This window comes from Lithobates pipiens, unplaced genomic scaffold (assembly GCF_037356315.1).
Source record: "Lithobates pipiens isolate NorthernLeopardFrog02 unplaced genomic scaffold, aLitPip1_a1.2 Scaffold_17, whole genome shotgun sequence".
In the NCBI taxonomy this organism is placed as follows: Eukaryota; Metazoa; Chordata; class Amphibia; order Anura; family Ranidae; genus Lithobates; species Lithobates pipiens.
In genome coordinates, this window is record NW_027507755.1 from 4,416,166 (window position 1) to 4,441,723 (window position 25,558).

At 45.0% G+C, this 25,558-nt stretch overlaps 1 protein-coding gene across 4 annotated transcripts in view; it reads right to left on the minus strand.

The window, feature by feature from the left end:
* AMOTL1 (angiomotin like 1) overlaps positions 1 to 25,558 on the minus strand; it is a 210,507-nt gene that overhangs the window by 79,877 nt on the left and 105,072 nt on the right. For 3 of the 4 annotated variants that reach the window (XM_077484950.1, XM_077484949.1, XM_077484953.1), the window contains 2 exons: positions 6,147 to 6,287; positions 3,197 to 4,097 (listed from right to left, as the gene is read on the minus strand). In XM_077484950.1, the coding sequence (XP_077341076.1) occupies positions 3,197 to 4,097; positions 6,147 to 6,287 (1,042 nt within the window). The remainder of the gene's footprint in view (positions 1 to 3,196; positions 4,098 to 6,146; positions 6,288 to 25,558) is intronic. The other variant, XM_077484952.1, reaches the window with a different exon arrangement.

Consider the following 25,558-nt stretch of genomic DNA (forward strand, 5'->3'; position numbering starts at 1 on the left):
CATTTTACAGATGAAAAATGTGCAGGGCAGATAACATTACTTGATATAACACTGTGCCATGTGCAGAGGAACACATCACTTAACTGGATTTTTGGCAGCACCATCAGGTAATTTCACCTTTAGGCTAGGTTCACACTGCTGTAATGCGGATTTGATCTGAGGGCCAAAATCACACTGGAATCGCATCAAAGTAGTACAGGAATCTTTTCCAAAATTGCACCATGCTGATTTGTATAGATGTGAATGGGCACCATTAAAAACAATGCGATTTCTATTTAAAATGCAGATTAAACCAAAATAATCCTCTGCGCTAGCAGAAAGTGATTTCCATTGTCATGCGATTCTGTGCAACTCAAGTGGCATCTGAAATCACACTAGTGTGAACGGAGCCCTGATGGTATATCTAACAGACCAAACAAGCAAAGTTCATTTCATACATACACTGTAGAATTATAAACCAAATTACAATGTTAAATGCGTGAGTGATTTTTAAAAATAAGTAAAATAAATGAATGCATGAGAAGTTTAATTTTGTATTTTATGGCATTAATAGGTGGCTATTTCCCTAAAGCCCTTCAACAAAGGGGTTTCCTATTTCTCTATGGATGCGGAAAGCCCCTTCGAAGTGTTTATAAAAATGATCAAAAAAATTGTTTCTAATCTCCAGAACTGAATCCTGGGCTTTGTTTAGCCCTGTATAAATATAGATCAGTTAGTGCTAAATATAACCCTTCCAGCTTGAATCATATCTGCAATCTAACATATTTTCATTTTCAGGACAATGAATTAATCCCAAGGCTGGATCTCCCACGCTTAAGCAGCATCTCAGCTCGACTAACATGAGAGTTTTCTTCAACGTCCCTCATGTATTTTTTCTAGAAGAGTTATGTGCTGGGGAACAGAGCATGAGAAAGAGGAAGAATCATTATTCATTTATATGGGAAAAACGTTTAGGGTTGGCATTTCACTCAGCCATCAGACTGGGATCCTGAATAAAAAGTGATACTCCGGCTAAACAACTAATTACACAGTTCAAACACCTATCCAGGAATGGCTTTGGTTGCTTTGCTTTGTTGATTGCCTAAAGCAGTTGTGTCAAACTCAATTTCATTGCAGGCCGCATCAGCATTATGGTTTCCCTGAAAGGGCCAGTTGTATCTGTAAGACTATGTATGCAGGGTTCAGCAGTACAAGGTGTAGAGAGTGCAGAGTATAGGAGTGCGCTACCTACAGAGTGCGGAGATCAAGAGTACAAGGTGTAGAGAGTGCAGGGTTCAGGACTACGCTACCTACAGAGTGCAGAGATCAAGAGTACAAGGTGTAAAGAGTGCAGGGTTCAGGGCTGCGCTACCTACAGAGTGCAGAGATCAAGAGTACAAGGTGTAGAGAGTGCAGGTTTCAGGAGTACGTGATGTACGGAGTGCAGAGTTCAGGAGTGCACTACCTACAGTGTGCAGAGATCAAGAGTACAAGGTGTAGAGAGTGCAGGGTTTAGGAGTACGTGATGTACAGAGTGCAGAGTTCAGGAGTGCGCTACCTACAGAGTGCAGAAATCAAGAGTACAAGGCGTAGAGAGTGTAGGGTTCAGGAGTGCAAGGCGTAAAGAGTGGAGGGTTCAGCAGTGCAAGGCGTAGAGAGTGGAGGGTTCAGGAGTGCAAGGCGTAGAGAGTGGAGGGTTCAGGAGTGCAAGGCGTAGAGAGCGTAACATACAGAGTGCAGAGTTCAGGAGTGAGCTACATACTGAGTGCAGAACTCAGTACAGTACAGAGTGAAGGAGCACAAGGCATAGAGAGTGTAGGGTTCAGGAGTATGTGACATACAGAGTGCAGAGTTCAGGAGTGTGCTACATACAGAGTGCTGAGTTCAGGGGTGTGCTGTTTACAGAGTGCAAGGTTGAGTAATGTGCTACATGTAGGGTTTAGGGTTGTGCTATGCACAGAGTTCAGGGTTCAACTCTCTTTCACAGGCTGTCCACATCTCACTTCCACCCCTCCTGTTCAGCTCTGACCCCTGCACCACTTTCCCCTATCCCCCAACCATGCACACATCTCCCTTCACAGCCCTCATCTCTTCACCCCAACCCCCAATAGCTTACTCACATCTCATCTACCCGGCCCGGCTCTAGAACCTCTTGGCAGTGTAGGCAGTTCTCAGTGTAGACTGCCCCCTATGTGAATGAGTAGGGGTACCCCTACTCATTAACCAAAAAAGTAGTAAAAGTGAGTAAAAATACACTAGTTTTTTCAAATCCATTATTTTTTTTTTTTAAACGGTCTCACGGTGTAGATCCAATCCCAATCACGATGAATGCCGCCAGTTTGCCCCCCCCCCACCAAAAAAAGGAGGTCCACACGCTATGAAGATTACCACAGAATGACAGCTCCACCTCCTCCCACTGCTAAATAATTGAAGGGGAAGGGCTACCAGGGGACTTTACTGGGGGACCATGCCCCATTGTGATGTCATCGGCCCACCATGCACCAGCTCGGATAAGGTTCTGATATGGATTTTAGGGGGGAACCCACACCTTTTTTTAAGAAAATTTTAGTGTAGGGTTCACCTTAATATCCATACCAGGCCAGACAACTGTCTAGATTCAGCTGTCAGCAGGAATTTTGCTGACAGCTGATGACTCATCCATGCGTAGGTCAGCTTTCTGGCCCCCTCCTTAACAACCAGCTACTCACTGGATGTTTAGAACCCTGGCGGATCCACTTTAAACAAAAAACTGCTAGGGAACCAGCGTTTAGCAGAGTTTAGGAGCTGTTTGTGTTTTTTCTGCCAAAACGTTACTTCTCCAGAATGTGCTGGCAGTGTTTTTTTTTTTCTTCCACAAAATGCTGCTAAAAGCTTATGTGTACATGAATACATAGGATAACATGCAGGGGAATTAAAGGCAGTAAAAAAAAAAATGTTTGATGCCCCTCACAGTAGTGTCAAAAACGTCTAGTGTGCATGAAGAAAAAATCTGACAGGTGTGCTAACCCCTTTCTTCCTATCTCCCGCCTCAACTTCAGTAAATAGAAGAAATTTTGTTTCTGTCTTTGTCCCCATTAAAGAGATATCGCAGCACATGAAATATGTGAATGTCATATCAGAAATTACATTGAGGTATTACTACAAGAATTATAGTTCATAATATGAGGTGTGTGAAAATACACTTCAAGTTCAATTTATTAACAGAAATTCTCATTACCTGTTGATGTTATATTCTGGGGGAGGCTGGTACCGTAGAATAGGAACTTCAGTCCTAGGTGGTTGGGAGCTTGGATAGGTCTTCACCATTTCATGCACCATTGGGTGTTGGTGTTCATTATAAAAGTGTCCCTGCTCCTGCATTTTATTCACAGGAGTTGGAGCCTGTTTGATTTTGTGAGGATAGTCTGGTGGGGGCCCCCTCTGCTCCATTTCCTTTCCTAAGATTGGGACTGGAGACGGGACGCCATTTTTTAAACCTTTAATACTACCAGAAGTAGAGGAGTGCTGTTTGACTCCGTTCCTTTCAAGTGACAACATTATTCGCTCACTTAGTGAGCGCACATGACCTTGTTTGAGTTCTTTAAGTGCTTCATCTTGATGAGCCTGTCCACTGTTGGCCCGGCTTACAGTTGCCCGGCCCTCTGTTTTAGATTTGTGGTTAGCCACCACACCAGCGACATAAAATCCGGGTCCCATCGGTCCTGGTTGGCCTCTAAAAAACTGTGATTGAGCCTTGGCCTCCTCGTAGGTAGGTAGCTCCTCGTTGTTTTGCTGGGACTGAGAGTTCCTCAGGGTTTTTTCCATCACGGTGTTGTCCACCTGATGTTCTTGCCCCTGTGGTTCTTGCCGGGCTGACTGGCTGACCATTTGTGGGTCTTCTTGAGTGAGGTTCTCTGTAGAGGAAACAGAGCTGGTGGTCACGTTGGTTGGTCCTGTAGTGCCTGTTGCCTGGTGCTGAATAGCAAGGAGGTTCATATTCTCATTGGGGTTGCCATATCTTAGCTGTTCTTGGATCAGTCTATGAAGTACAGTTCCTGAAGTCACATCTTCAGAACCTCGCATTTCCACCTCTGATATCCTGAGAAAATTTTGAGGTAGGAAGTTGGACCTTTGTTCTTCTTGAAGATATGACAACAAAGAAAAGTAAAAAGTAAGTAAAAAATGCGTGTAATACAATACAAGTGTATTTTCTATACAAATTTGAGCATTAAATGGCAAGAGCACATGTACTTATAGCAAATCTAAACTAAAAGGGGGTTCCCCACAGTCAGTAAACAGCAAAAAGAAACCTGTACTTTTTACTAGCAGTTATTCTTCTAACTACCTGGCCTAGAATATATGGCTGCTGTAGTATCTAACAGTTTTACAGAATGGAGCTACTGCTCCATTCAGAAAATCTGTTACTTTTAATCAGCTCCCACAGTACTGTAAATGCCAAACATTCAGCACTGAGACTTAAAGCGGAGTTCCACCCAAAAATGGAACTTCCACTTTTCAGATCCCCCCCCCTCCGGTGTCACATCTGGCACCTTTCAGGGGGGAGGGGGAGCAGATACCTGTATAATCCAGGTGTCTACTCCTACTACCGGGCATAGATCATCACAGGCAACGTGGCGATCTACGCCATGTCCGGCCCCTCCTCCCGCTGTCTTCTGGGAGACACAGGTCCCAGAAGACAGCAGGGACCAGTGAGAACATGCAGCGTGACTCGCGCATGCGCAGTAGGGAACCAGGCTTTGAAGCCGCAAGGCTTCACTTCCTGATTTCCTTACCAAAGATGGCGGCGTCTCTATCCGAGAGATGAGGGACAGATCAGCTTCGGGTGAGGACAGTGCGGGCGCCCTGAACAGGTGAGTGTCCATATTTTAAAAGTCAGCAGCTGCAGTATTTGTAGCTGCTGACTTTTAATAAAAACAATTTTGATGGAACTCCACTTTAAGTGGGGTATACACTATGAGAAAATAGGACAAATATTGTCCAATTTTCCTTGCTGTTTCACAGCAAATCAGAACTGATGAAGGAAAATTTGTACGAATATTCTCGTATGACAAAGGCTTTTTTTGTTGTTTATTGTTACTGATCATGTGCAGTTTTTATTTTCAGATTTTTATTGTATGAAAATTGTATGAAAACGGTACACATTAAACAAAAATTGTTCATTCTCTTCCTGTATGAGAAAAAAGTTTGTCCCTTCAGGAATTTTCATACCAAAAGTGGGAATCGGCTGTCGAAAGTTGTGTACACACAATACGAAAATCGTATGAAAGTGCCTCAGACGGAAATGTTCGCCCGATTTTCTTATAGTGTGTATGAGGCTGTAATCGCTTACAGACTACTTTTTGCTACAGGTAAGCCTAAAATAAGGCTTACCTGTAGCTACCCAGGATATCTATTAAACCGTCACGGTTTAGGAGATATCCCCTGTATTTGCATGTGTCGACGTCATCGGCACATGCGCACTGAAGCAATGGCATGTACGTGCCATTGCTTCACTGTGACGTTACCGACGGTTCCCGCACGGACGTGCAGGAGCAACATCATCGCGGCTCTGGGAGCTGCGATTCCCGGAAGTAACCTCCGGGAGTGATGTTGCCGGCCGGTGCTGGGTACAGGCACCGCAGCGAGGGCTTTTGGCATTGTTTAGGCATTTCTCTAGAATGTCCAAACTCATTATATACTCCTGGAGTAAAAATCTAATAACGTGTTATTATTTATTAAGGTTAAGGTTAAAACATGCACTACAGACACAGTTAGCCATTGTAATATATAATAACCAGTGTTTCTGATGTCAAATTTAGATTCAGTTTTAGCCATAGTCTTTTGACTAAAATGCCATTTTAGTTTTAGTCGTATTTTAATTGACTAAAATAGTGTTATTTTTGTCTACGAAATTAACACTGCTGCCAGCCCTTTTCCCAGATTGCATTTGCCAGAATGCGAGCTGGCAAAAGTTAAAGGACAGTGTCAAAAATATTTGGAAGAACTTTGAAAAATGCATCATTCCAGATGCAGATTATGCTGAGATGTCTTCAATTAAATTAGATTTTGAATAAAGACATCAGAATATGGTGGCAACAATGTACTGAACTTTTGGACCTCCCTCATATAACTTATAGATTTCTTTGCATCAAGACAACACAGCTCTTTATTATTAAATAACCCCATACCAGTTTGTTCTCTTGTGGAGTTCCCAGCTTCGGTTACCACAGTGGTCTGGTCATTGTCGTCATTGTACACTGGACAGTCCTGATACAGGTAGCCACTTTCCTCAAACTGCACACATAGACCGTAGTAAGGAGGGAGCGCACCTGAAACAAGAACACCATAGCTTTATTTAACATCTTTATCTCATCTGCAGGTAAACCCAACAGACACTTGGCTTTATTTCATTTTATAAACCTGCCCCATGAATATTGCCAGTTACTATTCACAACTTTATCCACTACATCTTAAAATACGGCACTGCAAAATTGATCCATTTATAAGGCCAACATTTGCCAGATATATGACAGATGCTCGAAGTATCTCTTTAAATGATCTAGTCTTGTAGGTGTTCACATCAGAACATAATGATGCCCAGAAATACTTACTACTGCACCTACAAGTTGGAAATTTACTTTCTTGAAAAAAAGCTGTGCAAACTATTTGTGGACACCTGCTGATCAGGCATATATGAACTTGTTGGACATCCCATTCCAAAATCATGGGCATTATTACTTAGTTGCCCCCCGACCCAGCTATTGCGGCCTCCACCCTTCTGGGAAGGGTTTCCACAAGATTTTGGAGAGTGTCTGTGGAAATTTGTGCCCATTCGGCCAAAACATCATTTGTGAGGTCAAGCACTTATGTTTTTAGAGAAGAGCTGGGTCTCCGCTGTCCTGCCTACATAAAGATATAACTCACTGTTCTGATTAATCCCAAAAGAGGCCAAAGGGTTAACATCAGGGCTCAATGCAGGCCACTCACATTCTTCCACACCAAGCTTGCCAAATCATGACTTTATGGACCTGGCACAGGCAGGGGCGTACCTAGAGCATTTGGCACCCGGGGCGGATCCTATATCTGGCACCCCCCCCCACCATAAAATGTAAAAACACCCACCGTGTCCCCTGCATACCTCTGCATCCTTCAATATCTTTTTGTCACTACTGTGTACCCCCCCTCTCCACAACTGCACCTCTGGACCCCTTTACATTACACAGGACCTTGCACCTAAGGACCTCTTTACATTACACAGCCCCCTGCACCTCTGGACCCCTTTACATTACACAGCAGCCTGCACCTCTGGACCCCTTTACATTACACAGCTCTTGTACCAATGGACCCCTTTACATAACATAGCACCCTGAACCTCCTGACCCCTTTACATTACACAGCACCCTGTACCTCTGGACCCCTTTACATTACACAGGACCTTGCGCCTAAGGACCTCTTTACATTACACAGCAGCCTGCACCTCTGGACCCCTTTACATAACATAGCACCCTGAACCTCCTGACCCCTTTACATTACACAGCCCTTGTACCCATGGATCCCTTTACATTACACAGCACCCTGAACCTCTGGACCCCTTTACATTACACAGCCCTTGTACCTCTGGACCCCTTTACATTACACAGCACCCTGCACCTCTGCACCCCTTTACATTACACAGCCCCTCACAGCTCTGGACCCTCTGCATGTTACACAGATCCCCTACAGTGCAGACCCCCCTCCCTACCATACAGACCCCCATCTACAGTGTAGACCCCCCTACAGTACAGAATCCTCCCCTACAGTGCAGACCCTCCTACAGTACAGACCCCTCCACCCTATAGCGCAGACCCCCCCCCGTACAGTGCAGACCCTCCTACAGTACAGACCCACCCCCCTACAGCGCAGACCCCCCTACAGTACAGACTCCCCTACAGTACAGAATCCTCACCTACAGTACAGACCCCCCTACAGTGCAGAATCTTCCCCTACAGTACAGACCCCCCCTACAGTGCAGGACCCCCCCTACAGTGCAGGACCCCTTCTACAGTGCAGACCCCCCTACAGTGCAGGACCCCTTCTACAGTGCAGGACCCCTTCTACAGTGCAGGACCCCTTCTACAGTGCAGGACCCCCCTACAGTGCAGGACCCCCCTACAGTGCATGACCCCTTCTACAGTGCATGACCCCTTCTACAGTGCAGGACCCCCTACAGTGCAGGACCCCCTACAGTGCAGGACCCCCCCTACAGTGCAGGACCCCCCCCTACAGTAAAGAACCCCCCTACAGTAAAGAACCCCCCTACAGTGCAGGACCCCCCCTGCAGACCCCCTACAGTGCAGGACCCCCCCCCTACAGTGCAGGACCCCCCCTACAGTGCAGACCCCCTACAGTGCAGGACCCCCCTACAGTGCAGGACCCACCACAGTAAAGAACCCCTAGTGTACCTGGAGCCCAAGGCAGCGGCATTGCAGGGGGGAGGTGCGAGCAGCACCCGAGTGGAGTGTCACCTGTCGGCTCAGTGATCCGGGACCCGGCACAATAATCCCCTTCTCTCTGTGGTCACGTGACTCACGTCGCGCCGTTCTGATCAGTCTCGGGCAGTGGCTGTCACTCACAGCCGAGCAGAGTGAAGCCGCCTCCCCCTCCTTGTCTACACAGTGCTGTGCATAGAGGAGGGGGAGGCGGCTTCACTCTGCTCGGCTGTGAGTGACAGCCGCTGCCCGAGACTGATCAGAACGGCAGCGCGACGCGACCACAGAGAGAAGGGGAGCTGGGTCCCGGATCACAGATGTCACTCCACTCGGGTGCTGCTCGCACCCCCCCCCCCCCGCAATGCCGCCCACTGCCAGTGCCTCGGGCTCCTCACGGCGCTGTCTGACACTTCAGTTGCGGAGAGGGGAGGGGGGGGGCGCTGGCCTGACACCCCCCCAGTGTGTGGCACCCGGGGCGGCACGCCCCCCGCCCCCCCACTTAGTACGCCCCTGGGCACAGGACAGTGGCATGGTCAAAGTGGAAGAACCTTCTCCAACTGTTGGCACTTTAGCATTAACACTACCCGTCACTTGAACTCACGTGCCGGAAATATAACTTAGTTGAAACGGTTGAATGGATGAATTTACTTCCGCCTTAACAAATAATGGTACCATGCTAAAAACCGTATCAATCTTTTTTTTGTTTTGGACGGAATGGGCAACAGTTAAAACCTCTGTAATCTTTTTAATTTCTGCCTGTATCTCATGGAAGATATTTCCCTTCACTACCTGTCCCGGAGACACAATAGAAGTGAGTGGAAATCTCTCCAAAGTGAGGCAAAATCCCTCAGGCATTGTCACCATAATAGATGTCCTCTTTATAAAATATACCACTACTCTTACTGCGGTGACAAACTTTAAGCAGAACAGAAAAGTGATTGTAAAGGCTCTTTTTTTTTTTTTTATGACAAAAAAAAAAACCCTACTCTGCAATAGGTTTGCATAGAGCAGCCCTGATCCTCCTCTTCTGGGGTTCCCCGCCAGCACTGCTAGCTCCCCTTCCTCCCAAGATCCCCCATAGGCACCACAGGCCCTATGCCCCATAGCCCAGAGTGTCCGAGTGTCCCCTGCTTTTTATAGAAGCACTAGTGTGTTCTCCCTCCCACGCCCTGCTCTGTGTCCATAAGCAGTGAAAGCCAATGGTCCACGCTGCTATATCTGTGCCAATGAAGAGGGAGAGAGCAGAGAGAGCCTCAACTCTCATGCACGTCGCAGGATTGAGATCGGGCTCAGGTAAGTATTTAGGGAGAACTGCTGGAGGAGCTGCATGCAGAAGTTTTTTTTTACCTTGCTGCATACAATACAGTAAGGTAGAAATGCCTTCTGCCTTTACTGCCTTCTGCCTTTATCATTTGAACTGTCTGTAACACTTGGGATGTTCGTTATTAAATAAGAATTTTGATGGATCTTGGAGTGCAGCCATTTCTTCAGTGTTGATTGTATGTGGAGGCGAGCCGAGGCAGGCACCTGTGATATCATTAGGCTTCCTGTCTCACCTGGAGCAGTGAGTTCTTTTGTTTGCCTTTACAACTACTTTAACTGTATCTGAGCACCACAACCTGAAAATGCTATTTATTTCATTTTGATATTCAAAGCAAACTCACCAAGCTATTCACCTCCATGCTTTAATTTTGTTGAGAAATCACTTTGAACCCCACCCCCCTAGCATTTCTAGCTGCAGCCATCCTCTAGTAAGGGCAGATGATTCACGTAGCGTTTACTTCCTGGAATCCATCTGCCCTTATCTCAGACATGCACCTGCTGAGAGTGGTTAGCTGAGAAAGCCTCTCCTCCCCTCATCAGGAGGAAACAAAATGTCCATTCCTGGCATGCATGACATTATTTTGGCCTAAGCCAGAAACCAGGAAACAACTGAAGAAATGTACAAAAAATAAATAAAAATGAAAACAAATACCAGTATTCCTATCTATTTATTACGGCCAGTCACATAAGGATTAAAAAGAGTTAATGTTGATTGAGGTTGGGTTCACACTGGTACGACACGACAGTCTTACCACTTTGGATCCGACGCTGCCCTGCGACTTGAAGTCCGACATCCGTCCGACTTCAATGAACAGGGATTCGATGCTGATCGTCGACAATACCAGGCACTGTGTCTGGTATGAATCTTTAGGGGGAATGCCATGCACAATGTAAAAAAAAAAAAAAAACTGCATGGGTTCCCCTCCCAAGAGCATACCAGGCCCTTCAAAGACCCAGAGATGGGAGAAGAACCAGCAGAAGACATCAGCGGAGGAAGCAGAAGAGCTGGAGAGGGAAGAAGAAATCGAAGAGACGCGACAGAGCTGCCTTAATAAATTACTTTAACCACTTTCAGACCGGACCATTTTGCTGGTAAATGACCAGAGGTCTTTTTACACTTTGGCACTGCGCTGCTTTAACTGGTAATTGCGCGGTCATGCAATGTTGTACCCAAACAAAATTTGCGTCCTTTTCTTCCCACAAATAGAGCTTTCTTTTGATGGTATTTGATTGCCTCTGCGATTTTTATTTTTTGCGATATAAACGTAAAAAGACCGCAAATTTTGAAAAAAAATGATATTTTCTACTTTTTGTTATTAGAAAAATCCAATAAACTCAATTTTAGTCATACATTTAGGCCAAAATGTATTCAGCCACATGTCTTTGGTAAAAAAAAAGTCAATAATTGTATATTTATTGGTTTGCGCAAAAGTTGTCACATCTACAAACTAAGGTACGTTTTCTGGAATTTACGCAGCTTTTAGTTTACGACTGCCTATCTCATTTCTTGAGGTGCTAAAATGGCAGGGCAGTACAAAACCCCCCCAAATGACCCCATTTTGGAAAGTAGACCCCCTAAGGAAATTGATAAGAGGCATGTTGAGCCCATTGAATATTTTATTTTTTTGCCTCAAGCGATTGAATAATGACAAAAAAAAAAATTTTTTTTTTTTTTTACACAAAGTTGTCACTAAATGATATATTGTTCACACATGCTATGGGCGTATGTGAAATGACACCCCAAAATAAATTCTGCTGCTTCTCCTGAGTATGGGGATACCACATATGTGGGACTTTTTGGGAGCCTAGCCGCGTACGGGGCCCCGAAAACCAAGCACCGCCTTCAGGCTTTCTAAGGGCGTAAATTTTTGAGTTCACTTCTCACTACCTATTACAGTTTTGAAGGCCATAAAATGCCAAGATGGCACAAAACCCCCACAAATGACCCCATTTTAGAAAGTAGACACCCCAAGCTATTTGCTGAGAGGCATGTTGAGTTCATGGAATATTTTATATTTTGCCACAAGTTGCGGGAAAATTACAAACTTTTTTTTTTTTTTTTTTTTTTAACAAAGTTGTCACTAAATGATATATTGCTCATGCATGCCATGGGCATATGTGAAATGACACCCCAAAATAAATTCTGCTGCTTCTCCTGAGTACGGGGATACCACATATGTGGGACTTTTTGGGAGCCTAGCCGCGTACGGGGCCCCGAAAACCAAGCACCGCCTTCAGGCTTTCTAAGGGCGTAATTTTTTGATTTCACTCCTCACTACCTATTACAGTTTTGAAGGCCATAAAATGCCAAGATGGCACAAAACCCCCACAAATGACCCCATTTTAGAAAGTAGACACCCCAAGCTATTTGCTGAGAGGCATGTTGAGTCCATGGAATATTTTATATTTTGCCACAAGTTGCGGGAAAATTACAAACTTTTTTTTTTTTTTCACAAAGTTGTCACTAAATGATATATTGCTCACGCATGCCATGGGCATATGTGAAATGACACCCCAAAATAAATTCTGCTGCTTCTCCTGAGTATGGGGATACCACATATGTGGGACTTTTTGGGAGCCTAGCCGCGTACGGGGCCCCGAAAACCAAGCACCGCCTTCAGGCTTTCTAAGGGCGTTACAGTTTTGAAGGCCATAAAATGCCAAGATGGCACAAACCCCCCCCAAATGACCCCATTTTGGAAAGTAGACACCCCTAAATTTAGGGGTACACTAGTGAGACTAGGTAATAAATGGCGGGTGCCCTGAAACTATAAAAAAATAACTAACCAACCAGCGTCACCTGTAACAGTTATATGGTGATCACTGGTGAAAGGGTTAACTAGGGGGCAATTAGGGGGCTTTATGCGGTAGTATATGGGGGTCCCTGGCGCTATAAAAAGCTGCAGCGAACCTAAATACCTACCTGCCTAACTAGCGTCACCTGTGACACTAATACAGCGATCAGAAAAACGATCGCTTATTAGGCTGGGTTCACACTGGAGCGATGCGGGAACGCCACGAATGCGCGGCGGGTTCCCGCATCGCATGCCTCCCGGCGGCAGTTCACACTGCCCTGTGCGAACTGCTGGGAGTGTCAGTGAAATGTTACTGACACCCCCAGATCAGTTCGCATATCGCAGTGCGATCTGCAAACTCGGATCGCATGGTGTGAACACCCATGCGATCCGATTCTGCTGCGGGCCAAAAAAAGGGTCCCGTGCGAATTTGCGGCGGGTGCGGCGGGTGCGGCGAATGGCTGAACTCGAATCGCACAGAGATCGGATGTCATTTGCACTGCAGTGCGGTGCGAATCACATCCGTTCTCATAAACCGCTGCAATGTGAACCCAGCCTTAGTGACACTGGCGACGGGGGATGATCACGGGGTTAAACCTTTATTGGGGGGGTTAGGGGAGTACCTTAGAACTAAAGGGGGCTAACCCTAACTGCCCTAACAGTTATTAGTCACAAATGACACCCGCCGGGTGATCAGGGGGTTAAACCTTTATTAGGTAATAAATGGCGGGTGCCCTGAAACTATAAAAAAATAACTAACCAACCAGCGTCACCTGTAACAGTTATATGGTGATCACTGGTGAAAGGGTTAACTAGGGGGCAATCAGGGGGCTTTATGCGGTAGTATATGGGGGTCCCTGGCGCTATAAAAAGCTGCGGCGAACCTAAATACCTACCTGCCTAACTAGCGTCACCTGTGACACTAATACGGCGATCAGAAAAATGATCGCTTATTAGGCTGGGTTCACACTGGAGCGATGCGGAAACGCCGCGAATCCGCGGCGGGTTCCCGCATCGCATGCCTCCCGGCGGCAGTTCACACTGCCCTATGCGAACTGCTGGGAGTGTCAGTGAAATGTTACTGACACCCCCAGATCAGTTCGCATATCGCAGTGCGATCTGCAAACTCGGATCGCATGGTGTGAACACCCATGCGATCCGATTCTGCTGCGGGCCAAAAAAAGGGTCCCGTGCGAATTTGCGGCGGGTGCGGCGGGTGTGGCGGGTGCGGCGGGTGCGGCGAATGGCAGAACTCGAATCGCACAGAGATCGGATGTGATTTGCACTGCAGTGCGGTGCGAATCACATTCGTTCTCATAAACCGCTGCAATGTGAACCCAGCCTTAGTGACACTGGCGACGGGGGGTGATCACGGGGTTAAACCTTTATTGGGGGGGTTAGGGGGGTACATTAGAACTAAAGGGGGCTAACTCTAACTGCCCTAACAGTTATTACAGTCACAAATGACACCAATGCAAAAAAAAAAAAAAAAAAAAAAAAAATGACATTGGTGTCACTGTGACTGGGGGGCAGGGGTAATTGGGGGGGTGATCGGGGGGTAAAGGGGGGGTGTGAGTGTGCCTGGCATGTTCTACTGTGTGTGTGAGTGTTGGTGCAACTTACTGATCCGCTCTCCTCCGTGTCGGAACGAAAAATACCGACACGGAGGAGAGAATACATCACTTCCTCTCCTGTGTTTACATTACAGGAGAGGAAGTGATGTCACCGTGGATTTCTATTCGTCGGGAGCGATCGCGAGGGGGTGGCCATGAATGAATGGCCGTCCCCTCGTCCGGGATCGCTCCCGAACGAATACCGACCGCCGCAGGCACCGGGCAGGGGGCCGGTCGGGCCCCCGACCCGCGGGAGGCAAGGGACGTACATGTATGTCCTTATGCCTGCCCGTGCCATTGTACCGACGTACATCGGCGTGCGGCGGTCGGCAACTGGTTAAAAACCTGTGTACTGTGTTTTATTTTTGCCATTTTTTTTTTAGGTGAATGGGTAGGGGTGCAATGTACCCCATATTCGTTCACATAGGGCAGGGGGCCAGAATCCGATAAGCCCCCCGCCCACAGACGCCGACAACCAATGGCCAGGGTTGTCGGGAAGAGGCCCTTGTTCTCATCAACATGGGGACAAGGTGCTTTGGGGTGGGGGCGCAGGGCCCCCCTGCCCCCGAAGCACCCGCCCCCCCTGGTAAAGTCATGCGGCCTGGTATGGTTCAGTGGGGGGGGGGGGGGGCGCTCGCTCATCCCCACCCCCTTTCCTGACCTGCCGGTCTGTGTGCTCGGATAAGGCTCTGGTATGGATTTTTGGGGGACCCCAAGACCATTTTTTTAGCATGGGAGTTCCCCCTGAAAATCCATACCAGACCAAAGGGCCTTGTATGCTCTTGGAGGGGAACCCATGCCATTTTTGTTTAATTCACTGCAAAGTTCCCCTTAAAGATCCTCAGAGCACAAGTTGCACGCCAAAGTCAGGTCAGTTAAGACGGCGATCCAACTTTGATCTGACTTCAGTGATATTCAATGGGCTGAAGTAGGATCAAAGTCAGACCAAAGTAGTGCAGGGAGCATTTTCAAAATCGAACCGACTTGTGTTGGACCGATTAGGATGGCTCCCATAGGGAAACACTGATTTTCACATGTCATGCAACATGAGCTCCCAATGTCAGAGCATTTGTCGTACCAGTGTGAACCCAGCCTAAGCCCACGTACACACGGTCGGAGATTTTGCAGAACCAAATCCGTCGGATTTAGTCCGACGGATTGTGTCCGAAACTGTTGCATACACACGGTCGGGCCAAGTTGGCGAAAAATCCGATCTTTCAGAACGTGATGACGTAATTTCGTTACGATGGGACTACATTCAGGCTAGTAGCCAATAGCTTTGATGTAGGAATTTGATCTGAGCATGCGTGGCACTTGGTCCGATGAAAATGCTCTACACATGATCGGATTAGGTCCGTCCGGCCCAGTTGGTCGGGAAATATTTCCAACATGTTGGAAAATTGGGTCGGACGGAGATTCGGACAGAATCAGTCCGATGCATACCACACACAGTCGGATTATCTGACGACACGGTTCGATAAGACTCATTCCGACAGATTCTCCGACCGGGTGTACAAGGGTTTAGAGTTTAGTTCTGCTTTAAAATGTCGTTTTTTGTTTTTTTTTAATCAATTTCTATCATGGTTATAAATAGAGAGAGCTAATATGTGTGAGGTACAGGGGTTCTAACCTTCTCTACTCCAAGCATAACATGAAAAAGTTTTTGGTTTTAGATTAATTATCAAGTTTTCGAAGACACATGGAAAGTCAACTTTAAAGTGTAGATAAACCCTGAACAGTAAAAGACATTTGGGGATTGTTCCTAATTTAAAACCAACATGCATCTACCTAGAACAGAGCACTTATAAAAGATGCATACTGTGCGGCTGCTCGATATACAGCTTACTAAACCCTCTGGCTTTTCTACTAAGATGGAATCTCTGCAGAGAGAATATTGATATGCGTGATCTCAGATCCAAATATAAACTAAATGTATCTACTCGCTGAGCATGAACGATAACACATATATTATAAATAATAATAATGCAATCTATAATAACAATAATCATACATAACAGGATTTTCTACGTGTACAATAATAGCAACCAATTCACAGTTATATTAAAAGTGGGCGGCCCAGAAAGACCCAGCAATGTGAAGAATCATGAAAAGGGGAAAAGATGGTAATTATATACAACAGAGAAAATGCAAAGCAAAGAATTTACAGGCATAGAAAAAATGAACATGATAACTGGGTGAGAATTGGTTCTAGTAGGGCTCCCTAGTTATTTAAGCTACATTTCAGCTGGTGGAAGTGTAAAACTATATTGCAAGACAACATCTCTCCCCCCTTTATCAACATGGCAATGACATTTAAAATTATGTTTTCTTTACATCCTTTTATTTCAGGCTCAGCAATGTCATCACTGGGTCTCTATACTTCATTTAAAGCAGGAAGATCATGGAAGGGGTAAGCCAGGGGCAGTACAGCTAGGTTGGAAAGGGCTAGATCAGCCATTGTCAACCAGGGTTTCATGAAACTCTAGGGTTCCCCCAGAGGTTGCTAGGGGTTCCTTGAGCTGTGGCTGATTGACTTGCTTTTTGGTGGTGTCTGCATAATTGCAGGACTAATACCAGTTGGCAAGGTCAGTAGCATGGTCCAATTCAATCTATTTTGCTGTCTGTAAGGGTGGCATTCTGACCAAAACTGCAAGTGATGGATTCTTCCTACTGACCACTAATATAAGAGGCATGTTTGCTATTGACCTCTGATTATTAGGTTTTAGATATAGTCACCTGACAAGAATTCTTAATTGGATCAAGCATGCCTGGGGGAAAGGATGGGTTGGGCTGGAACAGGATTTTTCTCAGGTGCCTCTGCAAACCCTTCCATGGCAAACTGTATCGCTACTGCCAAGCTTTAATATCCTAACCCCCTAATTGGAACCAGGCTGCCTTTCCAGAGCCCCCCTCTACTTTTAACTCTTTATTCCCTATTATTGGAGCTCAAGATTTCCCCCCCCCGGGCTTGACAGATTCTAAGTTCAAAGCTTTTCTATTTAACCAATTTAAAGCTGTCGCTTTGCCCAGGAAACTCACTGGAGTAGTACAGAAGGCATCAGGAAGATGGTTTCACCCCCATTGGAATACTGGAGTGCCAAGTAGGTCCATCATTACTTGACATCCTCTTCTGGTGGGGGTGTCCCAAGAGGCCCGATCACCACTTTTGATGAATACTGTCTGGACCCATCCCCTCTACATCAAGCTCTACCTAAAACTCATTCCATCCTCTCTAAGCCATCAGAAGGCTATGTGCCACTGTTTATACAACAGTGGGAACGTGATTTGACATTTACTGATAAACAACAAAACAACGTATTCTGTACTTTGCCCACACCTCCTCTATAGCAAGTAGGCTTCAAGTACCAGGATATAAAGTGTTGACGCAATGGTATAGGGTCAGTACCCTCCTTCACAGGATCTACCCTGCAGTCTCAACGTGTTGGCATTGCCAACAAGATGATGGTACAATGCTACATATTTTCTGGACATGTACTCACATCCGCCCCATCTGGGACTCAATTCAGGATCTGGTCTTCAAGTTGACTGATATATGCTTAAGCAGGGGTATTCAATTTTTCTAAACAGTTTACTGTACTTCAAACTTTAATGGGGACAGACTGTGGTCTTCGAGAGTAGAAAAGATCTCAAAGGCAGTGGGAAAAAAAACAATGCCCCGTCTTTGGTGTCAGTGGGATGAATTGTGCCTCATCGTTGGTGTCATTGGGTCCCATTATTGGTGTCATTGGGAGAAATTGTGCCTCATCGTTGATGTCACAAGGAGCAATTGTGACCCTTCTTTGGTTTCATTGGGCCCCATTGTTGGCATTGTTAGAAGAAATTGTGCTTCGTTGTTGGTGTCTTTGGGAGGAATTGTGCCCCATCCTTGATATCATTTAGAGGAATTGTGCCCCATCCTTGGTGCTTGGTGTCATTGTGCCCATTTATTGCTGTCAGGGGAGGGATTATGCCCCATTGTTGATATCAGTGGATGAAATAGTGCCCTAAGGGCTGGAGAAAATCAAGCAAAGGGCCGCCGATCTGGCCCCTGGGACTGCAGTTTGGAGATCACTGGCTTAGAGAATAGGCCAAAAATGTGTCTAATTCACCTAACCCCACTCTTGCGGTGTAGATACAAGAGATCCCTTATGATCCACTTACTGAATGCAGCAAAAATCTGCATCCCTCAAAAATGGAAATGCTCAGATCCCTTAATGGTGGGGTGGGGTGAATGAAATTGCTGAAATGGAGCGTTTAATGGCAGCTAGGCGGCAGAAAGAAAAAAAAAGTACTGCAAAACATGGTACGAGTTCAAATACTCCAGTGACTAGAGCACCTATGTGTCCTCTTTGCTGCCTTAGCAAATTCAGCCAGAGATCAAAGGTAAATAGAGATGTTAGAGTAGATGGCGTGGGTTGTGGCGTGCTGGTCTGGCCTCTGGAGTCTGGCTGTACTACCACCTTCACTTCTCTCCACCCCCCCCCCCCCTTTTTTTCTTCCTCCACCTTTTCCGCTATCAAGTCTTTATTACCAACTAACCTTTACAACTATACAGCAGGATGCACCACTAACTGTGTGTTGGTTGGCGGTAGCCTGACAGCAACTTGGAACACTAGCATAGTGCTACCGGGTTGACCTTTGCTGAGTTTCCTTTTTTTTGTTGTTCTAGTTGTTTCCTTTTGTTAAAGTTCTGTTTTGGGAACACTGAAAAAGTATAAATGCAAGACTCTGCATAGGAGGTAACTTACTTTCATATTTTCACAGCATACAGCTCCGATAAAATTTGGTATTACGGGAGTCTCCCCCAATGAGTGGATACCTTTGGTTAAGATATCGAATAAGCTTTATCCACATTTACTGTTTTGTACCTTCCATATGCTGTGATTCATCCTACTCTATAAGCATTGTGATAACTGCTGTACCTCCAAGCTGTGTATTATTATTTACTTTCTGTAAGATTTATTGTCTTGCTGAATTATGTGATAAAAATGTAACCTTAACAAAAAAATAAGATTAAGAGTAAAGGGTAAGCATTTGGTAAGTGATGAAGTAAGAGGACCCATTATCTTTTACTAAGAAGAAAAGGGAACAATTCCCATTCTGTGGCCATTCTAAAGGCCCATACACACGATCAGACTTTTTGACAACAAACATGCAAATTAGCTGTTTTGGAGCAACATCCGACCGTGTGTACGCTCCATCGGACAAACTTTTTTGGTTTTCATCTGACTTTTGTTGGCTGTGCGAACGGACAAACTTTCTGGCAACAAAAGTCTGATGGAGCAAAGTCTGATCGTGTGTACAGAAAACCATAGGACTTTTGTACAAAGTGCAAACAGGCATGCTCAGAACCAATGCAAAAGATCAGACAACAATACAGAAGTTGACCAAAGGTGGCGGTAAAGAGCAGAAAAACCACATGATTTGGTGAAAGTTGGCTGAAAAAGTCCTGCTGTGTGTATGCAATACAAGTTCAGGGCCAACGCCCTTTGTACAAAAATCCAAGGGAAAGTTTGTACAAAGTCCTATCGTGTGTATGAGGCTTTAGGATGATCATTGACTTACGATAGTGGTCAACGATTCTTTGTCTATGTCAATGTCTATGATTCACTTTCTCTTTTTATCCTGGGGACCACTCCAGGACAGGAATAGACAGGAGAGATCTCTTTGGAGAGATTTCCTGTCACTTATGGTTGTGTCACCAAGTCAGGAGTCAAGCGTAGGAAAACCTTCTCAATAGGACACAGACAACAAAACAGTGAAATGAACCATTCCTTAAAAAAAAATCTGCCTTTGGATAGTCTTTAAAGCTCCTACTCACCTTTAAAGTATATCTAAAGGCAGAACTTTTTTTTGCTTTGGAGGTTTTGCATATCAGAATCTGTCAAGGTCTCGTACCCCAAAGAAGTTAAATACTCCCTTTTTGGCAGCAGTTTTCTTTGCTTTGAAATTTAAAATAGGATCACAATGTAATAAAAAAAAAACACTTTAGTAGAATGCTGTGGAATGTCTCAATGCACCATCCATAGACAGAACAGGTTTATTAGAGGTCCACTGTTATGGTTTTTCCATTATAAGAAGTTTTCAGATGGGCCATCAGTTAGTGCAGTGCTTCTGTCATGACAGAGAACTCATAAATGAGCAATAAAAGTGAGAGATTTGAGCTCATGGGGCCATCTGAATGAAATATGTTGAGTTGCTTATCCAAAAAAGACTGAACACATTTTTATACACATTGCAGTTATATTCACTCCTTAATGGCAGGATGATAAAGGAGATCTCTGGATGAAGTCAAATAAATGCTTAGATACTGTCAGATTTTTAAAATCATAATAAGGTCGTGTCACCAAATATACCTTATCCTACAGCAACTTGTCACAGTAAATACTCTATCGTTCACCATCATACTTCCATTTACAAACCCCCACGTATGGATATGTTGGTCTTTCTGCCTAGCTTTTCACCAGTCAGGGCAGCACCAACATCGGTCATGTCATGTACAATGACTTTGCCAAATTTTTCAGGGAATAAAAGGTGAGTAGCGTTATTAGAACTTGATACTTTGATCCATATGGTAAGTTGGCATTCTATATGTTGTATTTGGTATGTTGACAAGGTGAGGGTAGGCACATCATCATCAGGGGGTCATCATTCTTTGGCATTTTGTTGATGTGCCCACAGAACCAGCAGAATTCTTATAATCAAGGTTAGGGGCTTGGATACTCCTAGTTTCTGATCAAGGGAAATACAGAAAACGGAAAAGTCAAAAGCACTGCTGAGGATCGATTGCCGGATGAGGTAGTTGGACAAACAGCAGAGCTCGAAGCTGTGTAAAAACCACCTGACAATGTACAAAGACCGAACAGAGAAATGTGCATGTATCACAGGAACTTACTGTATTTGATTTTATTTTTACCCAGATATATAGCCCAAACAGGTTTGGGAAGGGTTAAAAGGTCACCCTTATCACCCCTGTCAGATTTGTTTTCCGCCATCTGTATCCAATTGCAGAGATTTCTCTTCACTTCCTGTCACATAGTCAAACAGGAAGTGAAAAGAAATCAAATTAAAGGAATTCCTTGGGGACCCCCAGGTCACCAGAACTAGTGTCTCCATTAGAGGATTTCCTCTATTACTTTTCTGGGGACAACCCAAAATGTGGGATTTTCTTTTACTTATAATGATAATGGTTAACAGGACAAATAGAGAGGGTGGATCTCCCTAACCGGCACAGACAGCAATAAAACCTAGCAAGTGTTCTTATCCCTCTTCACTCTATCCAAAACAAACAAACAAACAAGTTTTGCCTTTAGTTATACATTAACCCCTTCATGCAGACGTAACGCAAATGTGTGGCCTTCAATTTGAAGGGGTTGTACCAGGGTGATGCCTGCAGCCGTTTTTTTAGAGAACACGATCAGCTTTGTTGTGATAACAACCGATGCAGCTGCCCAGCTGGTATCCCAAGCAGCGGGAGGGGTTCCCTTCCCCCTTCGGCCACCTTCCACAGTTAGCCCGGACTCTCCTGTCCCACCGGGAGGTGCGAGCGACCAGCCGGCATGTCCGCCGGCTGGCCAAAGACCCGAACGAAGCCAGAATTGGCTTCGATCGGGTCTTGGATCTAGTAACCTAGAAGCAATGTCATGATATCACTTCCAGTTTATTGAAAACTTAAAGGCACCAAATTTAAAAAAATTATAGTATTCAAAACAGCCAAACTTGGCGTTTTGAATGCGTTTAAGTGCAAAGGAGGGATTTGGAGTCTTATAGACCCCAGATCTCTCCATAAAGAGTACCTGCCACTGCCTATTACTGTCACAAGGGATGTTTACATTACTTGTGTCAGCAATAAAAGTAATCAGAATTTTTTTTAAAGGGACAGTGTAAAAATACAATGAAATAAATAATAAATAAAAATATTTTAAAGCACCCCATCCCTCTGTGCTCGGGGGCAGAAGCAAACACATACGCAAGTCATGCCCAAAAATGTAAACAGTGTTATACCACACATGTGAAGTATTGCCGCGATCGTTAGAGCAAGAGCAATAATTCCAGCATAAGACCTCCTCTGTAACTCTAAACTGGTAACCTGTAGAAATTTGTAAAGTGTTCTTCGGATTCAGTTATCACGGATCGGGGTAAAAGGCCAGTCACAGTGGCCCTTTACCATGTTATTAGCTGTGTCCAATGACAGCTGATCACGATGTAAACAGAAGCCAGTTATCGGGACTGCTTTCCTCACGTTGGGCAGGACGGGGGTAAAAGTTCCCAGTAAGCAAGTGGTTAAGGCTCCTGTCAGTTTATTGTTAGCAGTAAGTGTTTATTTTTTGCAGGGAGTGTCCATATGGAGAGATTTCCCTTCAGTTCCTGAGACAAAATAAGAAGTGAAAGAAAATTATTACAAAGTGATGATAATTCCCCTTCCCCTGTTCTGGTGACAACTGTATAATGTTGGATTAACCGCTACTATGAGTTTCAGGAAAAATGGGCAACGGTACAAAATGAGATTGTGAATCTACCTGTGGGGACACAAACAGTAATAAAAAAAAAACAGAGGGGTTCTATTGCATTTGTGCACTAAAGCTAGCACTCTAAAACTATATTTAAGTACACTTTAAAACCCAACTCCAAAGCCAATAAACTTACTTAGATTAAAGCAGTCATACATTCCTTTGCCTCAAAACCAACCCTCCAGAGATGCTGTTGTATCTCCACCTTCCTTCTCCTCTTGGCCATTCACAAATTAAAGGCTGGGGCTGTTTGCTTTTTTAATAGCCAGGAGGAGAGGGAAGTTGAGACAACTGTAGCAATGGGGTATATGAGACCTGCAATAATTACCTCCAGGCTGGAAGTACAGTGAAAGTGGTTGTAAACCCTCCCCCACAACTTTGTCCCATGTAAATCAGCATAAAAAACCCTAATGAACACTGCTTGTAGATATCTCTTTACTTGCTTAGTATTGTTGTAATCCTTGTTGTTCTGTAGAATGAAGTCACTGAGCATGCCCAGATCTCCCCTGATTTAAGGCACACCCTCTATGTCTTATCTATCTGTTATCAGGACTTCCTACGGTACAACACTGAACTCTGGTAATCACTCAGAGCTTCCTCCTACACACCATGTGACATGACATACAGTCTAAACTTGGCCATTACTGCAGTCTTATCAGCTGAAGCTGATAAGTCTGACAAAGGGAAACATTAGACATCGGCACAAGTAAATACTATGAAATAAACAAGTAAGCTATGAACAGGGAATTAAGGGCGGAAATACACTCCACTGTGGACTCAGAAAACAATACCTAAGATGGTGCTGCCTAACCCCTGGAAACAAGTTTTTTTAAAGTTTCTTTAAACAGTAAGTAATATGCGATTTGGGCTGGATTACAGTGGCTATAGTCTGATAATGACTTATTATAACAGACTAAATGAAAAGAAGCATCAGAGTGGGAGAGTTTACTTTCTCTTGAAGTGCTACATGCAAACAAGCAGAATAGATAGATGAAGAAGAAAGCCAGGGGTTACTTTTGAGACAAAGTAATGGACAACTAAGTTAATCTGCCAGTTTATTATACCTGGAGTTGGGCTTTAAGGTGGACCTGAACTCATAAAAGCGAAGATCCGCTATGTTACAGAGAACATTTAAATGTAAATTGTGCCTAAGTAGTACCCTCAAAAATGTACCTTTTGTCTTTATTTCATTCTGAATCAAAAGCAGTGCACTTCCTGGTATGTGAGGGTGCCTAGGCACACCTGAGCCTGCAACCTATTAGCTGTATATCTGGAATGTGAGATGCAAGGCACAGCTTGTTCTGATTGCTAGTCACAGGAGATTTGGTCATATCAATATCGATCTGCTCACTGTTCTCCTTTCTGGAGGCTCTGACATGAGGAAGCAAAACCCTGCCCCTACCAAGATGGCCACCTCCACCCAGAGAGACAGTGCAGAACAGGGCAAGGGGAAAGGTCAACTGCTGGGAGACCAAAGGCAGTGTTGGTTATAAGTCCTTAGCCCTCTGCCTGCCTATTTTTGGGCACAGCTCGCAGAGTTCCAAGCTGAACTCCGGTAAAAAGTGTGACTTCTCCAGCAAGGCAAAGGTTAAATGTTTATGGTACCAGTAATAAAGAATTTGACTTGCTTAATCCCTCACTCCCATGCGACCGCCTCAGGAGACTCTTCATTAATGCATGTTGGTGGTCGCAAGCCCTCTAATATTATCTAGTACAATACAGGGCCAAGATTGAATGTGGGCAACAGGTCCTGCATTGTATGTGGGAACAATGAGGGGTTACCCACAACCTGAGCGTTGAGAAAAAGAGGAGAGCGTCTGGCTGCTAGGGAAGTGGAGGACAAGGTAAGTAAAAGTCCTTGTTAGTGGTACCCTAGGTAAAAAGGAGCATTTAACTTGCACGCTGCTCACAGATATACACTTGTAATTATGCCCCATTGCTTTCTACTATCAGAGTGGACCTAAAGAGTTGGGAACGCACTGTTTTTTCCTGGATGGGCCGAGTCAGTGTTTTAAAAATGAACGTGTTGCCTCGTATTCTTTTTTTACTTGCAAATGGTGCCTGTTTCATTACCCAGACCTTTCTTTTCAACCCTGAATAGCCTGTTTTTGCAATATATTTGGAATGGGAAAAGCCCCCGTTTGGCTCTTCGCACTACACAACGCCCTAAAAACAAGGGGGGGGGGGGTATGGGTGTCTCAGTTCTTTGCAAATACTATGAAGTGATAGCATTACATGCATCTTGGATTGGTACCATAATGTATCTTCTAAACTTTGGGTCCCACTGGACAAATTCCTAGCAGGCTGTAACTTATCACATGCCCCATGGATCCCCCGGGATTGCAGGGGACGTTCTGCACTTGCCTCTCTCATGGCCATCCATGCCCTGGCAACTTGGGATGCCTTGAATGGGAAGGGACAGCTCACCCCTTTGATTTCCTCTCTGGCTCCCTTTGGGGGCTTCCCCTGGTTCACTCCTGGGGAACATCCCTCCTTTTTCAGGGCTTGGTTGGCCGATGGAGAGTCAAGATTTGGCAGATTTATCCAAGACCGAGGTTTATTGCTGCTGGCTACATTGAGAAAACAGTATGGATCATTCCCCATGGACGAATGGCGCTATAGACAGCTCCAACACTTTGTCTGCAGCCTATCCCACGGCATCCGTTCCGCTTCCATGGCGTCTCCCTTTGAACGGCTCTGTATGTCTACTTCTGCTATTCCACACACTATCTTGGTATTGTATGAGCTACTACAGTCGTTGGAGAGTGGAGGGGAGCCTGGATACAAAAGGGAGTGGGAGAGAGACCTTCAGCATGTCCTTACTGAAACTCAGTTGGACCACCTCTACTATCTCACACATATGAGCTCGGTAGACACGAAAATGCAGGAAA